This window comes from Centrocercus urophasianus, unplaced genomic scaffold (genome assembly GCF_019232065.1).
Source record: "Centrocercus urophasianus isolate 14NV4802_14NV808 unplaced genomic scaffold, USGS_Curo_1.0 seq_23, whole genome shotgun sequence".
In the NCBI taxonomy this organism is placed as follows: Eukaryota; Metazoa; Chordata; class Aves; order Galliformes; family Phasianidae; genus Centrocercus; species Centrocercus urophasianus.
The window spans coordinates 9,033,138-9,050,201 of record NW_024884789.1 but is presented as its reverse complement, the minus strand read 5'-3'; the positions used below and the strand labels follow the sequence as shown (position 1 = coordinate 9,050,201).

Genomic DNA, 17,064 nt, shown 5'->3' with positions numbered 1-17,064 from the left:
GTGGGGAATCAATTCTATTTCTGTTGTTTTGTATGCGTGCTGGAAGGTCAAAACTGATATGTTACATCTTCAGAAAAAATTGAAAAAATAGTGTTCATCTTAGAAAATCAGTTCTCGGAGATAGGAGGGAAGAGTGGGAAAAGAATTGCTTTATAGCATAGGAAGTAAATCTTCCTGCTTCAAACTCGTGACTGAGTTTGTGGAATTGTTCTGGAAAAAACCCTAACATTGGTATAAATCTGGAATATTGGATCCCATTTGGAAAATCTGATCCCAAAGTAGTGAAGAGGTCATAGCAATCGAAAATTTGTGCTGGTTGTTTTTAATAGGATTGCTTTGCAAATTATATAATTGTACTCAATTTAGTATTGCAACTTGAAGAAAGCCTTCAGCAGTGACTGATTGGATATTACTGTATTGTAGGCTTTTCTCGAAAACTAACTTCTCCGTCATTAGCAAATGCAGGAACAAGTTAATCAACTCAAAAGTGCTGGTTGGGCATTGCTCCAACTGAATTATTCCGTGATGAAAATAATGTTTGTGTCCTCACATCCCACAAACTTAACTACTGTTTAATCTCTCTTAACTCTTAATAATAAGAAGAATTTCAGCATCAGCCTGAGTGGTGATAGTGGTAATGTTCACGTCCACGTGGGGAATTTCCCACGGTTCTGACAGCACTGACCTTTGCAGCAAACAATGAAAAGAACGTTTTTCTATTCGTTCTGCTTCCTGTGGGCAAATATTCTATTCCTCACGGTCTGTAGCAAACCCTCGTAACCCTTCCAGGTGCAGGGTAGCTAAAACAAAACCAGATTTATCTCCAGTAATATTTACCCTACCTGTAATCCGTTATCGCCCATCTTATTCTGGCTCCAAACAGGACCTGTTTATTCTTTTCCCTACTGAATGAAAAGCCAACCTGGTCAAACTGTCAGTTTGAGCAAAAGACATAGGATATATGTCGCATGGAGTATTTATTGTGTAGTTCAGCTCTGAAAACATTGTTAAAAGTATTGGTTCTTATTTGCTGTTCCAAATTGAAATCATAATTGTAATTAGCTGCCAGCTTTCTTTGATCAGACTTGCTTCCTGTTGAAAATAATGTATTTATTACTCATAATGACCTACAGTCACGGTTTTTGATCACTGGGCTCTTTTTGACTTGATGCTGCCAGCTCCTTCCCATCTCCTTTGTTCCCCTTTATGAAAGCAGTAACAGTACAGGCAAGAGAGGTTCCGAAATTCATGTGAAGTATTGGGAGTATCTTAATTTTTATTTTCCTGATGATGATGATGTTTCCTGAGGAATGAGAGATAAAATAAGTAACTATGCATATGGTACATTTCTGTGTGCTCTTCTTGCACTTCTTTTAGTGCCTTTATCTTCTTTTTTTTTTTTTTAATTTCAGCATATTAATCTGATGTGTGTATCAGCGTCTTTTTTTATCTCTGAAACAGCTCTTTCTCAATTATCTAATCGCAGCATGAACTCGGAAAGGTTTTTACAATGTTCTACAGAAAATATGCTGCAGGAAGAAGTAACGGCTTTTTAGAATGATGGGAGGATTCAGGCTGAATTGAGCTGCTCTGAGAGTTGGTTCCTTTCCATATGACAAGAACATGGGAACTGCTGTGATGTGTCAGACTAAAGGTCTGCCCAGCTGGCACCTTGTGCCCAGCACTGACCAGCCACAAGCAGAAGCCTGGGAAATAGCAAAAATAGGAGTGTATTATCCTACGTAATCATTTCTCTTTCTAGAGCTCAGTCGTTTAGACTATTAAGATGTTTAAGTCCTACTTCTCTCTTTTCCCAGGACTGCCTGATATCAGTGTAGAGCAAATCAGTTGCTTCTGCTGAAGATGGTTAGCGCTCCACATCGAAGTGTCAAAGATTCTGCTGCCAAAGACAGGTCAGGATGTGTTTTCAGTTCTAAATGAAACTGGAACAGCAGGGACTCTGTGGCTGTTCTTTCAAACTGAAAATATAGGTAGAGGGCTTGAAGGAATTCTGGAAATATATGGCCAAGTCTCAGTGCTTGTGCGTGCCATGTGTGAGAAAAGCAAGCATGGTGTGCAAAGCTTATTTCCTTAGCTCAGCACTGTAGAGTGGTACCACTGGAGGAGTGTAACTGTGGTATAACAGTCTGATCTGCAAGGGCAGAATTTCCACAAAGAGAATCACTGCTTTGTATCGCAGGTCTGGAACTGGTAGTGTTTGTAATGCCTTTCCTTACAACGGCGTGAGTACGACAGTGCGGAGGATGAAGAGTTGTGGAGATGTTCTCTTCTTGGGAAACTCAGTTCTAGATTAATTAATTAATTTACTGTTAAGTCCTTACCTGCTCGAAAGTGCAGTGTCCAAATTATGTGCTGGTCCCTTTGTTACAATGACTACTGCTAGTGCTGCTTTCAGCCTGCAGAAGAAATATGACTGCTTTTATTTGTTTTTTAAAGCTCTTCAGCTCCTTCTCTTGCATGATTCTGATGTTAATGTGTCCATTATCTCCATGATGGATTACTGCATGTCTTCTGAAAGATGCTTGCAAAACAAGAAAGAATTGGAGTCGAGACAGCTCATCTCACAGATGTGTTATCTTATACATCAAAAGAGCACAGATGAGAATGTACAAGAGACTGTAAAAGCCCTCCATTGGGAGGAGTTAGATAAACACTCACCAATAACCTGCCTGCGTTAAACCTTGTGCGCAAGTCTGAGATAAAGAGAGCTATAAAGGGTGAGCAGCTAGCAGGGCACCAGACTGGTCTGCCCACAACTCTCTGAGAGGTTGCAGGCCAAGTGTGCAGAGGTGCTCCTAGGAGGAATCAGCATGGAACCTGAGGAGTACAGACGGAGAGGTGAGTGATCCTCATGGAAATGGGTCGCATTTGCCTCTGAGGAAGAGCTGTTGTAGGGCTGTGGGTGGCACTCAGCAATGAGGGGGGCTGTGGATTGTTTAACTGCCCATGCCCTTGGGGCTTTACATCTGCTGGAGTGGAGATGATGTGTCCCAGTTTGAATTAACAGATTTAGTCAGTGGGAGACTTAGACTTTTTGATCTTACATTTGAATACTGTGGGAAAGCCCCAAAGCCTAAAAATTCTGAATAAACTTGTGTGAAGGGGTTATGCACAATGGCTCTTCCCTGACTGACACTCAGCAGTTTGGAGATGGGAGCAATCTGTGGTCTCAAGGCTGGAGGAGGTTACCTGGTAATTGGAGGTATTGCATTGAGCTGTGTAGCTGTTTTCAGAGGATGCAAAAGGGATTGTGCTATAATAACAGGGAAGAATGGCACATTAAGAGAACTGCATTTCTGTATGTTTTCGTTTTATCTGTAGGTAAGAAAATCTATCCCGTCTGTAGTCAAACAGTCCGTATTTGCGTCATGATCTGATTTTAGAAGTACACTTGAACTACTGAGCGATGACAACCTTGTGAATCTGTTCAGTCTCCATGAAGTCTATTTCAGAAGCTGTGTCCCTACGTTATTAGTTGGGACTAATAATATAGACAAGGCATAAAGTTTGAGTAGTTTTCCCTAGAAATTTAGTTCCCTAGAAATCTAGTTTTCGCTAGATTAGCTGGTCACATAACCAGAGATCATTTCAGGTCTCCTGATTGCTGCCCAGTATTTCTCCTGATGAAGAACATTTGCTCTGAATAATTGGAAACGTTCCAAAGGTCACACAGCTCCTATATGTGGGGTGCCATGTGCGTGTTCTCTGCTAAACAGGAGCACTAATTCATGAGGCTGGTTCATAATACATTGAATTGAGACTCGTACTGTGAAATATGGCTCTATTTTCTTAGATAAGTGAAGTAATGAGTTTGTTGTCAGAGTGCAGACTATTATTTTTTTCCACTAGTGGACCTTGTAATGTTAAATGATGATTCAGAGGACTAGTCTGAACCAAATGTTGAGTAGAATCCTGACAGATTGCATGATGTGGTAGTATTGCAATTTGCTTTTCTCTCAATCTAAACTCAAGCATTGGTTTGCTTCTTCCAGGGAAAGACATGGTGGATTACATTTGCCAGTACCTGAGCAATGTGAGAGAGAGACGAGTGACTCCTGATGTACAACCAGGTTACATGAAAGCTCAGTTGCCAGATTCTGCCCCAATGGACCCAGATAGCTGGGACAACATCTTTGGAGATATAGAGAAAATCATTATGCCTGGGGTAAGAAATAAAAATCATTACTAACTGGGGTAAATACCCAAAACCTGGGAATGCACAAGTTCTGCAGGATGTGTTTTTAGATGCATGCTCACATTGCTGACCAGCGTGCAAGCTCTTTCAGGAGTACTGAGGAAGGCTATGTAATTGTGGCATACAGCCAAAAACAAGCTCTTTGATAAAATGAGCAATAGCAACTTGGTTGTAAGGACTCCCCATGTCAGGGTAAATTTTTTGGACTCTGTTGTGCAATGTTGTTCAATTCTTTCCTGTTCACAATCTTTGTCTGCCTGTTAAATTCAGATAAATGCTTTTTGATATAATTTGGAATTTATCTAATAACGGCGCAATTTTATCATTTGGTAATGCTGCACTCCTGTTGATACTGTCTCTGTAGCTTTCTGATAGCAATTCTATAATTGCTCATATTACGCTGTTATGATCCTTTCCCATCATGAAGCAGGCACTGATCACTATATCTTGTGCACAGTTTTCTCACATTTTCAGAATTGACTTCCAGATAATTTCATTCTAGGTGGTTCATTGGCAAAGTCCACACATGCACGCCTACTTCCCAGCTCTTACTTCTTGGCCTTCGCTCCTTGGAGATATGCTGGCTGATGCAATTAACTGCTTGGGATTCACCTGGGTAAATGACTCTTTTTATTTTGTTATCTTAGAAATTCTTTTCCTGTGAATATTATGGAGATCACAGTCATTCCTTCTGGTTCTATGAGTCAGTATAAATTTTTACTGTAGACCATTGTAAGCTGTTTGTGTAGAGAGAAAAATGTCTCTTGTAAAAAATAAGTCATATATAAAAGCAAATGTTGCCTAGTACTAAGAGTTGAATGAAAAAATACACCACTTAGAAAGGTCTGTTTTCTAATTATTTGCATATCTCACAGTAAGCATTGTTCCCTGATCGTTCATCTCAGTACTAAGACTGTCGCACAAGCACTGCAGGCAGTAGAGCAGCCAGCACTCCTGACTGCAAGTTAGGCTGGGCTTCATTCCAGTTCTCCTGCTCATTTGGGAAAGCGCTCTTTCTATTTTTCTCCTTCTAAAATAGAATGTTTGGTAGCCTGTCCCATAATGTCTGAGTATTTGGTGTCCCACTTAAATATATGTCTCCATGTTAAGAAAGCAGTAAAGCCCATAAACCTGTAAGGAACTGGGAGGTTACAGTCTCTGTGTACTTGTATCAGATTAGCTCATTGCATATGCAGAAGTGTCCATTTCCACGCTCTCTATTTACTTTGTAATTCTGTTTGTTTCGGTTAAGTTTGTAATGTAAACTCTCATAAACTGATTCTTTCATAAGCGGAAAGCTTGACACTGCAAAACAACTTCAATCTTTTGCTCTTAAAACCCCACCAAAAAGATGGATCAGTGACTTTTCTGCTTAGGGACTGTGAGCAGTGGTGGTGAACTGCAACTATGCGTTTTTGCCTCACGTAGTTTGCTGTAATCTCAACATCGAGGTCTGTGTCAGAGAACTCACCAAACAACAACATCGTTTTTATTGAAATAGCATTGTGTTCTGCTGGGTAGGAGTCATAGTGTTACAGGGCTAGCTGTTTATATATCCAATGTTACAAAGCTTGTATCTGTGTGTTGCATCAAGGTGAGATTTCTGCCAAGGCAATTAAATGTTAATAGCTATGAATTAAAATGTAGCGTGTGGTGTACTCTCAAAGGCTTAAACTCCTGCTGTGTTTGCTGAGTGAATTTACAGCATCATTCTTGTTTAATTTTCTAGGCCTCCAGTCCCGCCTGTACAGAACTGGAAATGAATGTGATGGACTGGCTGGCTAAAATGCTGGGACTTCCAGATAAATTCCTGCATCACCATCCTGATAGTGTGGGCGGAGGAGTATTACAGGTAAAGGAGATCAGAGTTAGTCCCATCAGCATTTCTGGTTGCACTCAAGTAATTCCTTCTTGGTGATCATTTTTCTTTGAGGCAAAATCAATGAAGTCCAAATGGAAACAACTCCAATATTGACATTTCTTTCCCAGATTTTAGGTTCATATTTAGATGATAATGGAATAGGAATTGCTATTGCTTTTATTCCTTAGTACGTTATGGACTAGGAGCAGGTATTCTTTCTAAGAACAGACTTAAGGATAAACGAGATAATCAGATTTGGTAGTCTGTTGCTTCACTAAAGTTATTCCTGCGTAACTAAAGACAACGACTTATCACTGTCTTCCCAGAAGTCCTCATCCACGTATATTCTTTTTCGTTTATCTCATGCTGACTTTGTGTCTCTGAAAGCCCCAAGATCCAAGGCCTGAACCTCACCTTATTTCAAAAGGTCTTAGCCAAGTACTCTCTGGAATCAGTGCTAAGGCTCTGTTTTTACAGAAACAGTTTTCTTTAGACTTGTATTACTTATAGTAGGTACTAAATTTAATCTGTAGAAGAACAAAAGAAAAATGTGACTTATTTGCTCACCTCAGTACCGTACACGAATAATACATGGCAGTGAAAAGATTTTGCTTTGTATTCCTGGCCCAGAGAGCTGCTTGTCAGCTAGTGACTTTCCATTGTGTCTGAGAAAAGCAGTAGGAGAACCAAAAGACCGGGTCGGTAACTGGGCACTTGAATGATTTTGCTCGATCACTGGCAAAATAGCAGTGAAGCAGAAAAATGTTGCAGTAAATGAGCAATGTCTTTGCAGAGCACCGTGAGTGAATCAACCTTGGTTGCGCTCCTGGCAGCACGGAAAAACAAAATTTTGGAGATGAAGCTTTCTGAGCCAGACGCTGACGAGTCCTCACTCAATTCTCGTCTCATTGCTTACGCATCTGATCAAGTAGGTTACAAATTACAAAGAGAATAAATTGGCCTCTGTCTCAGGCAGGCCATCAGGTGACACTATGAACTTGCATTACTATGCAAAAAGAAAAATACAAGCATGATCAAGTCACTCTAAAGCCCTTTTCTTCAGATGGGGAAATGAAATAGGTATGAGATTTTGCACTGTTCCAGAAGTCTGAAAAGGACTTTCTCAGATGACTGATTTCTGCACTTCTTTCCTGTTTCCTGCAAAACCTTTCTCTAGAAACTTCAGCAGCTATAGCTACTGCTGATCTCATACTACTTCAAGCTCTTGTTTCTTCTCAGCCTCTTTCCATTTGGAGACAGGCTCGCTTGGCCTGCAAGCTTGTTCTTGGAGAAATGCCTACAGAATGATGTGACTCTGCAAACCTGTTCTGTTTTCTGGCTCCTAAGCTGAACAATCACATTCTCCTGTGGAAGACAGCAGCGGGAGTCACACTCATACTGGCTTGCCCTTCGTATAACAAAAAGAGCTTTTTCCTGTGAGATATTTAAATCTGTGTGAGCCCAGAACAAGGCATGTTTTTCAAGGTTGTCTTACAACAGTGAAAAGAGCAAATGCTGAGACTGATCCATTTCTAGTGAGTCCTTTAAGATTTGGGTTTTGATAAATGACCCTTACAAGATTACAGCTATTACTAGATTTTAGAGACCAATGCCCAAATAAATTTCTTGAAATTACAATGTTGTATTTCTTCTAGTTGTTCACAATGAACAAACTCTCAGATTTATATTAATCTTGATTACAAGAATTACCTTATCTATGGCTTTATTGCAACAAATGTATTTTATAATGCCGTAATTTATCACATTCGTTCAGGCTCAGAACTTGCTATCTTACTGCTCTGTATTTTGTTGTTGTTTTTTAAGGCACATTCTTCTGTGGAAAAGGCTGGCTTGATTTCTCTTGTGAAGATGAAATTTCTGCCTGTGGATGAGAACTTTTCCCTTAGAGGTGAAACTTTGAAGAAAGCCATAGCAGAAGACAGAAAGAAAGGCCTAGTGCCCGTCTTTGTATGTTCAGTTTTCTGATTAAGAGTATTAATTCAGTGTTGTATTCTTAATGTCAACATAAGAAATATCTTAGATATAGCTTTGCTATGTTAAAATGTTTTCATTAAAGGTGAAAATATGTAGGAGAATTTACACTTTATTGAAATAAAACATTTTGATTTCATTTTAACAATATTGATAGCTTTTCAAGTTTTTAAGCGCTGCATCCATTTATTTTAAAAAAAAAAAAAAAGCCATCTGAATAGTCTTATTTCATTACAGGTTTGTGCAACTTTGGGTACAACTGGTGTCTGTGCTTTTGACAGTCTCTCAGAGCTGGGTCCAATTTGTAAGTGTCATTTATTTATCCCTTTTTGAAAAATAGTTATTTATCCCTTTATTACTGAGAATTCTGTTGTAGACCCAACTCTACATCAGTCGTCATACGTGATGAAAGTCAGAATTCAGTGTTTTTGTGGTTCTGGTTCCACAGCCTTAAAATAAAACTAGATTTTCTATTTCTTGTCTTGCATTTTATTTTGTTGTCAACCTGTCCACCCCCTGCACAAGCATATGCATGCTTTTAAGAGAGGAAAGTACTAGTTTAATTTAGGAGGTACTTTAATTCATTATATAACAACAATTTCAATTCCAACAGGTGGTGCTGAGGGACTCTGGCTTCATATTGATGCTGCATATGCAGGAACAGCATTTCTGTGTCCTGAATTTCGACTGTTCTTGGATGGAATTGAGTATGCGGATTCCTTCACTTTTAACCCTTCTAAATGGATGATGGTTCATTTTGACTGCACAGGATTTTGGTGAGTAAAGGCAAAGCAGAAACAACACCAAAAGGATAATAAGAAAATTATTAAGTCTTTCCCTGCACATTTTTTTTTTAACTATAGTTCATTCTACAATTGATAGGGTTAAGGATAAATACAAGCTACATCAAACCTTCAGTGTCAACCCCGTCTATCTCAGACATCCCAATTCAGGAGCTGCTGTTGATTTCATGGTAAGTTTTTAATTACGTTTATGTTTTAAATTCCCATAGAATGGTCAAGTGTTGACTGAGAAATTCCTCTGAGTTATTTTTCAAGTGGTCTTACTACTTAAAAACGTTAAAGTCATGCAGAGATCATGAGTAGATTAATTAATAAAGCTTTTGGAGATTTATAGAGATTGAAGTACATTTTTTACACAGGCGGGGATCTAGCCTGGCCTTTTTAGTTGGAAGAATCATTTTGGTACCCTCTATTGTTTGCATAATTCCTATTGGTGGCATTTTGAATGATTTTTCTTATATTTCTGCTATGTGATAAAATGGGAAAAGGAATAAGCAATGTAAGCACTACGCTCTGAAACAGCTGTAAAAGGAATTACATTTTCCTCTGATTAAAACATACTGAGATAGGAGAACTGAAGCATTTTGCTTTAGATCCATCTTAAAGCAGATTTCAATACAGTAAACCAAGAGAACATTCAACTGCCAATTGTTTCTGCTATGATCTCACCCACGTCCTGAAAAGATGACTGTTTTCTTGAAATCAATGGTGCTTTTCACTAGCAGTGTGTGTAGAGAGTGGAAAGAAATAAATCAATGAGTCTCTCTTGTGGTTAAATAGGACCTTGTATGTTATTGGGTAGCTCCTTAGAAGTAGCTTTTGTCACTCTTTTCCATACAGTAGGTGATATTTTCTCTGCAGGAGTTCTTTCCTGCATGAATTCTTACTATTGACATGGGAAGATGTTCAGGATGTCTTTTAAATATACAAATTACACAAAGTGAAGTGAACATGCAATCCTAAATTGTAAATAGATCACATCTCAAGGTAATAACAGTCTTTGACTGCAAACAAGTTGTTAATTGCAATATGCTGGAAATCAACTGAAAATTCTAAGCATATCCATAGATTAACACCTCACTTCTAGATGAAGGGGAATAGAAAAAAAGTTTTTTTTGCAAATAATTGAAAAAGATTTAGACATAGGATTTTCTTGATGGCTCTCTTCTAGGCTTACCTATGTTTCAGTAATGTGAAATTTATTCTGTCAGTAAAGATTTCTGAGTTGAGCACAGGTCTGAAGCAACAGGCCATGTTCAGTGAGGGGACAGTCCTTCTGTTGCTTCCGCTTTATTGATATGCTCTTGTGTTTTCACAGCACTGGCAAATTCCACTGAGTCGTCGATTTCGTTCTTTGAAGCTGTGGTTTGTGATTCGGTCATTTGGGGTGAAAAAGCTTCAAGCTCATGTTCGGCATGTATGTGCATTAGCAGTGCAAGCATAAGTGTGTTATGTTTCATTTACCAGTAGCTGAGTTTCTGAAATTCAGTCATGCGAAGATGAGTAACAGAAATTCACTATGCGTGCTGATTTTACCCTTCAGTAACATGTAAAGATGTACTGTGTTGACAAAGCATTTCCTGTACCTTTCTTGGAAGCAATGGGCAGTGGAAAGCAACTTGATAAACCAATGCACATCACTGAGTAAGTTTTATAGAGTCTTTCTTTGAACTGAAGTGGTAGCTGTTTAGGAAGCAGGATGTAATGGATGGCTGAACACTATGGCTGCTATGAAACTTTACAGGCTTAAGTTTTCAATGGAATGTAAATAAAAGAGATTATATTGTGAATAAATAGTTGCTGCAACAGGACTTTAATCCGGGAAAAGAAACATTCAAATTTCTAACTTTATTTGAATTCCTGTATCTAGCCCAGGTACTCCTGATCACTGTCAAGGATTTGGGCAAATAGAGACAGCATTAACCATTCCTAGTTTTGTTGTCAGTCTTAGCTTTTGCTACCATGCATGAAATGAAATCCTCTTAGGGAGGATTGTAGTTCTTTTTTTAACAACTCAATTTAATGTCTTACAGTGAGTTTGTGATAAACTAGTTATAACTGCTCTTTTTTATTGTCTTTTTTTTTCCCCCTAACCATAGGGCACTGAAACAGCCAAATTCTTTGAATCTTTGGTAAGAAGCGATCCGCTGTTTGAAATTCCTGCCAAGAGACATCTTGGACTGGTTGTGTTTCGTTTAAAGGTAAAAACTGGGACGTTTGCATGTCCTTTTGGAATAATTTGACTACAACTGTTTTCTCCATAGGCATTAAGAGCTATGAATAAGCTTTCACGTAAGATTTGTAATCCTGAAAATCTTGCAGATATTTGGATGACACTGGAAATTTTAACAGTTGTGTGTTTTTTTTCCTATCCATATTTAAAACAGGGTCCCAACTGGCTGACAGAAAAACTCCTGAAGGAACTGAGCAGTTCTGGCAGGCTCTTCCTTATTCCAGCAACCGTTCATGATAAGTTCATCATCCGCTTTACTGTAACATCTCAGTTCACAACCAGGGAAGATATTCTGCAAGACTGGAACATCATTCAACACACTGCAGCCCAAATCATTAGCCAGCATAATGAATTGCATCATGTCAGTTCTGGTGATGAGGCAAAAATCCCTAATCCAATATTTGAGCCTAGTTCTAGTGTTATTAGTCATGCTTCTCAGCTCTATATAGAAGAAGGAAAATACAAAATACCTTCCAGAAAAATAGTAGGTCAGCCTAAAAAGTTAGAAATGAGTCCCAGTACATGTGTGATCAGTCAGCAAGTGGAAGGTCAAGGGGATCTAGATGATTGTTTTCCAGAAGATGTACAAGATGTTACCAAACATAAGTTAACCTCTTTCTTATTCAGTTATTTGTCTGTTGAAGGCAAGAAAAAGACAGCGCGATCGCTTAGCTGCAACAGTGTGCCAGTGACTGATGTTCTTGAGCAATGTAATCCTAAGGCAACAGATACTGACAAGAAGGAGCCGCCTCATGCAAATGCCAGAATTCTTTCCAGGCTGCCTGAAGAGGTGATGATGCTCAAAAAAAGTGCCTTCAAAAAATTAATTAAGTTCTACAGTGTCCCAAGCTTTCCGGAGTGCAGCATTCAGTGTGGTCTTCAGCTGCCTTGTTGTCCCCTGCAAGCCATCGTTTAACAAGTAAAAGAGATTGATGCTTAAGAGCTGTCTAGGTAGAAAGAGAACCAAAGTTTGCTTATTCATATGCAATACTACATGTGATTTTCTTCAATATGCATATTGTGGTAACAACCTCTGAGAAAATTCCTGTGCTTTTATTGGTGGATAACCGTGTGTATTTATAGATTAAAGTGTCAAATAAACCTTGTAGACATATAACATGAAACTCTGGTTTGTAGACTGTGCTAAAGAAAATGCTAACTTTTGCCTAATAGACCACCCTTTGCTGATAATCATAAACTAGAAACATTTTGACAAAATATGTTGGTCTCAATTGGGTGTTAAAAATTCCATTCTCTTTGCCCTATTTTTTTTTTTTTTTTAATATCTTGCCTTAAACTCTCTAGATTGTTGTGAGGTTCGGTGTGCACAGACAATGCTAGCATCCCTTCTGCATTGTGAAAAGAGGATGATGTGACCAGAGATTTTACTATCCATTAGTGCAGTTTTTCAGCTCTCGAGTTTAAAAACAGCAACCCCGCCATTCCATCTGTGCTAGTCAGCTAACAGCGCATAGGAGGCTTTATGTAACCGTGTTTCAAGGAAACAAGAATGGATTTGGCCTAAAATTTTGTATATGTGTCTGTCTCCATCTGACTAACTCTGAGTTGTCCTAGTGTGTTCTGTTTGCAAAACTAATTGAGGAGGGGCAGTACCTACTTACATACTTTTTATTTAGAGTGAAGAGCAGGACTGGACAGGTCAACAGTCAGAATTAGTCCTCTGGAGATTTGGAGGATGACAGCAGCAATGCACTGGAGGATGGAGCACCCATGCTGTAGAACAGGCAGCTTAGGAAAGAGAAAACTCAAGAAGAAAGGAGCAAAAAGATTTTAGGTAAGAAATTAAAAGGAAAACTAAAATCAGGCTGAGATATATCTAGATAAGTTCTATTAAGTCAATCTTACGTTCATGGTTTATTTCAAATACCAATATTTGCTAATATTAAGAATTAGAATTCCCTGGCAAGGTTAGAATAACAGATCCCTTAAAATGCGAATATTATAAAACATGGATTTTTGGACATGCTCACAATCTGAAGTTGTGGGGTTTTTTTTTTTTTTTGCTGAATTATAAATGTCCTGAGTTGTGTGCATATACAGGTTTATTTCGTCACCCAGAAAACAGAAGCAATCTTTAACGACTGCTTTATTGAAACCCTCATTCTGTAGTTGTACTTTATGCCACTTAAAAGTTGCTGCAAATTCTGTAGCACTCTGCAAAACAAAATTATAGCTCTGTTTATCAATGTCATCGTATAACTGGAGAAATTAAATTAAATTTTCTAGATTTAAAGAGAATTGTATTAAAAAAAAAAAAAATCCATACAGTGCAGAAGTTGAAACCTTACTAATAGATATCTAAACCATCATCCCTCAGGTAATAATTGAACTGTTGAATATGTGGACCAGTAAATCTGAATGCAAGAAGAACTGGTAGGAGAAACACTAGTGAAAGACTTATTGCCCTATTTAAATAAGGCAAGAAAACACTTGTGACATTACTTGTGCAGTTTTCAACTTTTAATCAGAAAGTATTAAGGCTTTGATCCATCATTTTTCTGGTACTAAAACTCAGTTTTAAATTTAGTATTTAAATTAAAAGTAAGATTTTCAGACTACTAATAAGGTACATTATCAAGTTCTTAAGGATTAATATTTCTTGACTGTTGCAGCCTCTGTGTAGACTGCTGACTCTATAGGAAGTCTCTAATGGAAGTCAGTGCTACTAGCTTATCTGTATCTTGTTTTCAGACCAAAGAGCAGTAGAATTTCTTCTCAGAAAAGAGCAAAAAAAATGGCAGTTGAAGATTGGACAAATCTTGTGCTTGATGTGGGTTAGCAAGACAAAGTGCTACCTTGACTGTTTAGTTGCTTTATATAACTCAAACATTTAAATGTTGGTTGAATGATTTGGGGTACTAGCAGCTTCGTGTTATTCCACTTGGGTAATATCAGCGAATATACAACCTTTCTTGAAGGAGCAATATTTATTTTAATTAAATACCCTAAGAAATAGCACTAGAGTGACAATCCTGCAATATTTTTCTAACTCAAATTTAGAATCAGTTTAGAACTTGGCTATTTCTTCACCAATACAAAACAAATCTAAAGCTTGTGCAAAAGACAGCTCTGTTTCAAGCTTTTATTTGTGCATGGATATTTATTTTGAAAAGAACAGTCTGTAGTGGGAACTGCATTAAAGTGAGAAAACAATGCTATCATTGTAATTAAGGAATGCAACTGGAAATATATTTTTCACTGAGACCTTTCTGATTCTGTATGTTGAAATACGGTCTGTTTTCTTCAAGCAGCTTATTTTTTCCAGTCCAAACTGAAACATCTGAACACAGTTCTGTGTTCATACTGGTACATGATAAGAGCAAATGAGAGAATTGCTAGTATAGTTAAAAATTCCTTAGTCCTCATAGAAAAGAGAAAACACAATGCAGGCAGACGTATAACAGCTACTTAGATACTCTATTTTCCCTTAATCCTCATAAAATGGAGTCTTACGTAGTTTGAAAAGTGAGTGTTAACATGCCTGTAAGAATTTCCTCCATTAAATTTGAAGTTTTCCTTTAGTTGAATGCATGTCGTTCCTACTCTGCCTTCATAACCTGGAGGAATCTGAAGGAATAATGCTATCCAGTAACTTCAGGATAACCTCTGTTTCTTGGGTGGTGACGTTGTTAACAAGTGAGGCATTTTAGAAAACAGACCTTCAGTTAGATATCCGAATGATTTCTTCTTCAGGCTTCAGCATGCTAGATGCCAAACTGTTTTCAAAGCCTAGCACTGGAATAGTAGATGGCAGATATTTTGAACAACTTTGGAAAAGCAAGTCTCAGTATTCAGAAGTCCTGCAGCAGTGTTTAACTGTGCGTGGGTGTTAATTTACTTCATAATGCAACATGGAAAATCTACTCTTATTTGTTGTGCTGAAAGACCTATCCATGCAGATAGAGGGCAGAAAGGAGTAAGACCCAGTTTATCGCCACATGAACAATTAATTAGATGCTGCAGGGTTCAGTACTTCAGATTTTTTACTTCCCTACATACCAAGAGGGCTTCTTCATTCCCCTTCTAGTGACTGAGGCTTGGGACAGAAACTTTTTGTTGTTTTTAGAAATTTCTAGGATTTTAGATCATGCAAGTAAATCAGATGTGAGTATGCTGCATACCCATGAATGACATTATGGTTATTTCTGTTATGTTTCTGTAAATCATTTGAGAAGGACAAGAACTAAAGTGCTTGGCTAAAGCAACTGTGTGGAAACACAATATTCTTATACAGAATTTCATATCAGAACCTCACAGCTATTGAGTTTTTCCCTCAAAACGACCATAACTAATTTGAGCCTCCTGCTCAGAAGAGGCTGTAGCAATGCTGTTCTGTTATGCTGCAAAAGGCTTTCTGAAGATGGGATTTCCTATGCAACGTTCTCTCACTCAGTTATGCTTTTGACTTTTGTATGTGGGCTCTGGCATTGGTTCTATAACTCTAGCAGGAAATCATAATCTGTGGACTGGAGAGCTAAAAGTCTCAGGTTAATTGGTCATGAAAATGTCCTAACAGCATTTTGAGGGACTTTTGACCACCTAGGACCGAATTTTTTGGAAGCATATGAGTTGTCACCCAGTAAGTATTTGGTTTACTGGCCGGCTTTTCAGAGCACACTGTTCAACTGAGATATTCCTGGGATGCACCTTTTCCACCCTCCTTCAATTACAAGCCCTCCTAAACATTTTCAGCTCTGTGTAGGTACTGATTTAAGTCACCTGCTGGCTATCTTGTCAAGGTGATGTCACATTTCACACATGTTAAGCACAGGCAGTACTTAACGATGCTCAACCTGACAAAGGCAACTAGAGTTCAACAGGAATTATGTTGGTGTTGCTAGGCGTTTGGGTAGCCTCCAAAATAAAACAATACTGACGAGTTCCTATTATTTTCTCTAATATTCACTGAGCCCTAGCTGCATATGTCTAGAATGTTCATTCTAGGTACTTTTGATTTAGCACTAATATTTGTTCCCTAAAGACTTCAAGCAAAGTCCATCTAGGAAATAGTCTGTGCTGCACACTGGGCCAAACTAGTTTTCTTCATTAATCCCAAGGGATGCATGTTAGTCCACTGCTAGATACAGCTTTATTTCTTCAAGCATTTCTCATTATCACAGAAGTTTAATAGGCAGTTAACTACCAATTAATATGTTGCTTTGTTTTTATGACTGCAAGGCGGGCAGGCAGCAGTGTGGGTGTGCTGGGCCTTGGCCTGCTATGTCTGCCCATGCCCGCAGGCCCTGCAGTCAGGCTGTGTGGTAATGGAAAGACACAGTTTCAGTGGGTGACCTATTAATGAGCTTGTGATTTCCCATCTATACTCCCCTCCACAGTATCCTCCTTTCCAGCTTTCATCCTTCTGATGATTCTGATGAAACACAGATACCTTTCTGTGATATTTCCACATTAGTTGACATTCACTGAACTCCTCCATTTTCCTGCATCAGTGTCTTCCATGGGATGACATCTCAGTGTCAGGAGATTTCACTAGGGAACATTTTGGAGAAGTGGTTTTGTTCCCAAATTATGAGGTTATATTATGTTATTTTCAGCAGAAACATCCACTAATGCTGCTGAGCGTGGGTGTGCAGAGGCATCAAGCAAAAATGGCAAGAGAGCAGATTACTACCCGTTGGTGAGTTGCTGTTTTTTAATAATAGTAATAAAAAGTGTACAAGTGAGTAGTGATTTACAATGTTAGAGAAACTGACTCAGACCTTTCCCCTTAAAGTTGTCAGAATGTTCCTAATATTTGCTGAAGGTATTGTCGGAGCTCCTAAGGAGAAGAGCATTCTATTGTTGGTTGGGAAAGTGGTTAGTGCTAACAACGTATGAATTTTTGTGACTAGCAAGATATGAGGTCCTGTTTCATTCCTACGTCTTTGGTATGTATTATCATGGCATAAGATAGAATGTAAGCTTAAAGGACTTCAGC

At 38.4% G+C, this 17,064-nt stretch overlaps 1 protein-coding gene across 3 annotated transcripts; it reads left to right on the top strand.

Annotated features, from left to right (window-relative positions):
- The first annotated feature begins 83 nt into the window (after positions 1 to 83).
- HDC (histidine decarboxylase) lies at positions 84 to 12,229 on the top strand. Of its 3 annotated transcripts, XM_042824588.1 has the most exons (13): positions 84 to 1,913; positions 2,458 to 2,859; positions 4,014 to 4,186; positions 4,719 to 4,832; positions 5,946 to 6,068; positions 6,871 to 7,005; positions 7,902 to 8,045; positions 8,307 to 8,373; positions 8,683 to 8,845; positions 8,952 to 9,042; positions 10,191 to 10,289; positions 10,972 to 11,073; positions 11,260 to 12,229. In XM_042824588.1, the coding sequence occupies exons 2-13, from the start codon at positions 2,832 to 2,834 to the stop codon at positions 12,019 to 12,021; spliced, it is 2,001 nt and encodes a 666-aa protein (XP_042680522.1). In that variant the 5' UTR covers positions 84 to 1,913; positions 2,458 to 2,831; the 3' UTR covers positions 12,022 to 12,229. The 3 variants fall into 3 exon arrangements, 2 of the variants coding, with proteins under 2 accessions (XP_042680522.1, XP_042680523.1); XR_006169893.1 differs by lacking the exon at positions 11,260 to 12,229 and having other exon boundaries at positions 10,191 to 10,516; positions 10,972 to 11,058; XM_042824589.1 differs by lacking the exon at positions 6,871 to 7,005.
- The last annotated feature ends 4,835 nt before the right edge of the window (positions 12,230 to 17,064 follow it).

Coding starts and splice junctions, on each gene's coding strand:
- HDC (XM_042824588.1), top strand. CDS start 2,832: ATGGAACCTGAGGAGTACAGACGGAGAG. Junction 4,187..4,718: donor AGAAAATCATTATGCCTGGG/GTAAGAAATAAA, acceptor ATTTCATTCTAG/GTGGTTCATTGGCAAAGTCC. Junction 10,290..10,971: donor TTCAAGCTCATGTTCGGCAT/GTATGTGCATTA, acceptor CCCTAACCATAG/GGCACTGAAACAGCCAAATT.